Here is a 6020-nt window from a genome sequence, read left to right on the forward strand (position 1 = left end):
GCCCCTGAGTAAAAGGTCAAAGGGTATTTCAATAACAATTACTCTAACTTCTTTGGGATCTCACACAATGAAGAAGCAGGGATTCATTCTTCCATTATCCCATTTGTCGATAGCACACGTGGTATGAAACACATGTCACGGTGTTCTCACCTTATATTGGCACACGTGTCTTATTATTTTAATCATCCAACACCGTACAGATCTTGGTCTAGACACCTTCAAGTGTCTAACCCGAGTTTCTCACTTCAATAATCCTCAAACCATCTTCTTAGAGAAACTTGTATCTGGCATACAAAACAAGTCATAATCGAATAGTGAAATTCGCAAGCTATCAAGAACAACCTCTATAAGTAAATATAACCCCGCATATTCAAGGTTCTATAAGATCTTATCCCTTCACGATTCTTAACGCAAGAGGCGATTGCTCGTGTGAGAGAGCCAATCTCGCGACTTGTTCAACACACTTTATCAACAAAATATTCATCACATGCATACGAGATATAGAAAAATTCAAGAGTCAAATATTGATGAGCATATTATAATACTAAAGTCATTTTACAATACATAAATATGTTCATATCCTCCGCAAACCTAGAGCCATAACATGTTTCTCAAACAGGTCTCTAGATATCGCCTTTGTAAAAGGATCAGCTATCATGCTTCGCGTAGGAATGTACTGTAAATTTTTCTCTCCAGTTGCTATCATGTCTCTTACAAAGTTATACTTGATGTCAATGTGTTTGGTCTTGCTGTGATACTTAGGATCTTTTGTATATGCGATAGCCGCTTGACTATCACAATATAGAGTCATGGGACCCTGAGAGTTCTTTATTATTCAAATGCTCAAAGAATCTCTTCAACCAAACAGCTTCTTGTACTGCAGACGCACAAGCCACGAACTCAGCTTCCATTGTTGAAAGGATTGTGCAGGTTTGTTTCTTACTTTTCCATGATATAGCACCACCATTAAGTAAGAAAGCATAACAGGATGTTGATTTTCTATCATTCTGATCACCAGCCCAATCAACTTAGTTGTGTGTATTTTTCGCTAGTTGCTAAAGAAATCACTTACTACATACGTATCAAATTAAAGTTTTCTCAAGAATAGAAGCTTACTAATACCACAAGTTAAAATCATAAGATAAGAAAGCAAAACCAAGCTAAATCCTTCTCTTTGTCTAATAAAATAAATATTCAAGTTACAATAGCTGGAAAACTGGTGGATTTCGAGAAAGAATTTCTAATTTCCCATCAGACACAACCAACTGCTTAGCATTCTTCAACTCAGAGTCGATCAAATCCGCTTTGGTTGAAGGGACTGAAGATGCCACTGTAGGTGGCCAAAGTTGTGCATTTTTCACCTTAGAAATACTTGCAAGAACCTCCAATGGTGTCACATTCCCAGTAACTGTTACCTTCTTTGCAACAAAGTCTATGGTGAAAGATGTCACCCCTGCTCATCACAATTAAATTTTTTAGATAATACTCGACCTCTACTTTTGTTACATGTTATACATAAGTTAATGTGAAAATTATTTGCGATAGGAATAGTGGCGTCAAGGGAAGCCTTGGCATAACTGGTAAAGTTGTTGTCATGTGACCAGGAGGTTACGGGTTCAAACCATGGAAAAAGCCTCTTGCAGAAATGCAAGTAAGGCAGCGTATAATAGACCATTGTGCTTCTACACTTCTTCGAACCCCGCACATAGTGAGAACTTAATGCTCCGGATTGCTCTTTAATAGTGGCGTCAAATTATGCCCATATTTGGGTAAAGTTAGGCTTGCCATATATTAATTGACAGGTCAATTCGGTACAACTCAAGTTAGTCCATCTAAAGATTGGGCCAATTTAGGCCTCATTTGTGTTTTTTAAAGATTAAGACGTCTGAATCTGAATATTAAGATGTGTATTAAGATTAATACATTTAAATCTGAATATACATCTGAATATTAAGATGTGTATTAAGATGTGAATACTAAATGATTAAGACTGTTTGATTTTCAAGATTTGAATATATAAAATTTATCTTTATTTGAAATATATACATACATATATATATATATATATTTTAAAATATAGTAATTGCTGGTGGTGATGACTAATGGCGGTGCTTGTGAATGTCGACTAGAGGCGGTGGTTGGTGGTAGATTTGGTTGATGGTGGTGGTAGCAGCTAGTGGTGATTAGTAGTGGTAGTGATTATGATTGAGGATGTGGTGGTGAGTGGTGATAGTTAATTATGATTGAGGAAGGTGGTGGTGGTAGCTTACAATGATGGGTAGTACCAGTTATGATTGTTGATGATGATAGGGTGGTTAGTTGTGGTAGTTGAGGTGGATGAGTGCTTGTGGTTGAGAATGATGGTGGTGGAAGTGGTGCGGATGGCAAGTGGCGGTAGTCGATTATGGTGGCGGCTATGATTGAGGATGATGGTGGTGATGGAGGTTGAGTATGGCGGTGGTGGTGGTGGCATAGTGGTAGTCGATAATGGTAGGTCGTGGCGACAATTAATAATGAATATGGATGATAGCATATTAATGAAATTAAGTCTTTGTTATGGATCTTAATCATACAAATCTATTCAAACTCATTAAGTGGTTGTAAAGTTTAAAAAAAAACGCACTTAATGATTAAGATCTGAATAATTAAAATTCAGACTTTAAAAACAAACGTACTTGATGTCTGATATCTTAATGATTAAGATTCAGACCTCCATTAAGTGCATTAGATGCTTATTTAGCACAAAACCCATAAGGAAACTTATCAAAACAAAGAAAAATAAACTCGGTAAATAGTCAAAATTGCCCCTGAACTATGCGTTATAGAAGACATTTGTCCTGTGTTTAAAGTTAGGGTCATCTATGTCCTTCCCGTTAATGGAAAGGCCTAAAAATGCTCTTATTGGCTATCGGCTGTCACTCAAAAATTAATTTGGATTTAATTAGCCTTATTGGTCTTATTAAACGGAAGGTAAATGTGTTCTATAACGCATAGTGTTGGGGTGATTTTGATCCTTTTTCCGAAATAAACTTATAGGTTAAACTACAAAAAGGAAAGATTGTCACAAAATTAAGTCCAGAGGCATACCTTCCATTCTAGAGAGATGCTTCCTCATCTTCTTCTCACATCCTTTGCAGTGTAGTGAAACTCTTAGAACAACCACCTGTTATCAAAATTCATTAGTTTGTCTTTGTTGGACCACTCATCTCTACAACCAAATATGATGTCTTTATGATACTTGTTAGTTTGTTACAACTACAAATTTCTTCTTGCTTCGACATAAAAAGGAAGGGCATAAAATATAGTAACTCAATAGTAAAACAAGGATAGCTTTTATGGCGCAATCATGGAATTATCTATTCGATATAGAAGGTGGGATAGGTATTCATTTAGTTGGCGGGATAAGGGATAATAATTCCGAGATTAGATACAAAATTATTCTATTCCGCATTCGGTTGAATTTTTAAATTAATCGGGATTAACCGAGATTAATTTATACTCCTTTCGATCCATAATAAGTGATCAATTTGCCTTGGGCTCACCCATTAAGAAAATACTAAATTCTAGACAAAAATAGTAAGTGTGACTAAACTACCCTTAATTAAATATTATAGCATAGTTAATATGAGGAGTAAAAGACTTTTGAGGGATACGTACATAAGGGTAATTTTGGAAAAACAAATTGAAATTTTTCTTGATTATATAAATGGACACTTATTTTGACCAAAATAAAAAAGCAAATTGGTCACTTATTGTGGATCGGAGGGAGTACTACAATTGTGATATTATTCTATCCCACATTAAGGGGGGATAGTATTTCCGGAATTACTTAATCCGAGATAAAATATTATAATATAGTTTTTCAAGGTTCTTTCCCAATGTTCTTTAAAAAATTCAAGGTTAAAATTAAAAATAAAAATTTATCTCAACTTATATAGTATACACCAAACACTTATTTTATATTATTTCTTATATATCTTATTTTTAGTCTAATGAGCCAAATATTTATCAATAAAAATATATTTACTAAATAATCCCGTTACTTTTTAATTCTCATATTATAATCCCGTTATTATACTCCTGTGATAACTTATTCCTCCACCAAATGACCCTAATCTAGAACTATTACGGGTTGGTCACATCCAATACGATATTGCGATGCACCACCTATTTGTTTTCTTTGTATTTGTTCTGCCTTTTCTATTTTTTGGGTTGTGTGTCTAACAGTTGATCAACTTAACAAGAACAATCAAAAGATTAAAGGAACCAATATTTGTAATCGTGCCTATTTTTGGATTACTAATATTTAATTATAGACGAATACATGTACCTATCTTTCATTTAACTTGATAGAGTAAAGATTACAGAATCAGTTTATACAAATTAAAAATAAAGTTAAAGAAAATAAAATGCTATTTTACGAAAGAAGAAGAAGAAGAGGGAGAATAAAACCTGGTCCCCAGAGCATGAAGAAGAAGATGGTGGCTTTGGAGGAGAAGACTTATTTGCCACTACTTTCACAGCTTGATGACAAGACTTGGAATTCAAAACTGGATCATGATCATTATAATCACATAAAACATCAACCAAATCTTTCTCACTCAAAAGATACCTAGAAGAACTAGGTGGGGTGATAAATTCACTAGGTTTTGTACAACTCCAACTACTTTTTCTCTTACCAACATGACCTTTTGGATCACTTTGCCTTTTCTTGGTTTCTTTTGATGGTTTTGAAGATGTATTACTTTTCTTGTTAATATTCTTTGGTTTTGGAGAAATGGGTGGTTGTTCAGAAGAACGAGGTGGTAGTGGCCTGTTGCGACCACTGCCACATGTTATTCTGGAATCTCTGATGATGGGGTTGTAACGATTAATTAGGCGGCCGCTGCCGCCTAGTTGGATTACGGGAGAAGAAGAAGAAGAGGCTTCTTGCATACTAAGACATATGGAAGTTGCAGCTTGGGACGCACAGAATATATCGATTCCTTTCATTTTTAGAGATAGCGATAAGAAATAATGGTGTTTGCAAATTTGTAGATAATGGCCTAGAGAATCTGAGTCAAAGTTTTTGAGTGTTTTGATTTTTAGAAGCATTGAAACTTTTGAGTGAATGAGATTGGGGTTGGGTTGGTAGGGAAGGCAAATTCAGAATTTAAATGTCATGAATTTTGAATTAAGAATACAAGTTTTTGATATGTATATTTAATTCTTTGTAACACACGACCCGTGCGGTTTTTATGGTTTCTCCACTTCTATATATATTTTTAATAGGGTTGTAACTATACTTTTTCTAAACCAAAAATCTATCGGAAATAATTTTTCTTGTGTCACAAAGTAGGATTAAAGTTGTACACACACTATTTTTTTCGGACCCCATTTATAAAATCACACTAAATTTATTATTGTTGCTGTTGTTTCACGTGGTTGAATTCATCACTGGTTGGTGGAGTGGGGTTTGGGGGTAGAGGTATTTATTTATGAATTCTTGTACATACATTGGAAATATTCAAGAAGGGTAACTATACTGTTCCACGTGTATTTAAATTCATATTAAATATAATGTATGATCCAGCCTGGAGATAGATTCTTTACATCTTCTGGATTGAATTTTCTAACGACTATATTCTAATTTTTACGAGCTCATTAATACTTCAATAGTTTGTGGGGAGTTCACAGTAAAAACTACACAAGTAGATAAATATTGGTGTTTATAGGCATTAAAGCATGAGAATAAGATATAAATGTATATTTCCATTTGAAGTCATTTCTTCTTCAAAGATGTTTTTTACTCCTTCTGGTCCAGTGGCGGACCCAGTATTTAAAGTTTATGGGTTCATATAACGACCTTAAGTAAATATACAATAAGCAATTGGGTTAAACAATTAAATATTTATGAATATTTAATGGATTCTTAATACATACATATATATATATATATATATATATATATATATGTGTGTGTGTGTGTGTGTGTGTGTGTGTGTAAAAGCTACTGGGTTCATGGGAACCTACATGTAATA

General features: G+C 34.2%; 1 protein-coding gene across 1 annotated transcript; it reads right to left on the bottom strand.

Moving 5' to 3' along the window:
- Positions 1–509: 509 nt before the first annotated feature.
- LOC104231791 (protein SODIUM POTASSIUM ROOT DEFECTIVE 2-like) lies at positions 510–5179 on the bottom strand. Its single transcript, XM_009784844.2, has 3 exons — positions 4453–5179; positions 3088–3163; positions 510–1453 (listed from the first exon to the last, which is right to left on the bottom strand). The coding sequence occupies exons 1-3, from the start codon at positions 5092–5094 to the stop codon at positions 1200–1202; spliced, it is 972 nt and encodes a 323-aa protein (XP_009783146.1). The 5' UTR covers positions 5095–5179; the 3' UTR covers positions 510–1199.
- Between the last annotated feature and the right edge of the window lie 841 nt (positions 5180–6020).

The sequence above is a fragment of the Nicotiana sylvestris genome, chromosome 7, assembly GCF_000393655.2.
Source record: "Nicotiana sylvestris chromosome 7, ASM39365v2, whole genome shotgun sequence".
Lineage (NCBI taxonomy): Eukaryota > Viridiplantae > Streptophyta > Magnoliopsida > Solanales > Solanaceae > Nicotiana > Nicotiana sylvestris.

Coding starts and splice junctions, on each gene's coding strand:
- LOC104231791 (XM_009784844.2), bottom strand. CDS start 5,094: ATGCTTCTAAAAATCAAAACACTCAAAAACTTTGACTCAGATTCTCTA. Junction 3,164..4,452: donor CTTCATGCTCTGGGGACCAG/GTTTTATTCTCC, acceptor TTTTGATAACAG/GTGGTTGTTCTAAGAGTTTC. Junction 1,454..3,087: donor GCATCTCTCTAGAATGGAAG/GTATGCCTCTGG, acceptor TGTGATGAGCAG/GGGTGACATCTTTCACCATA.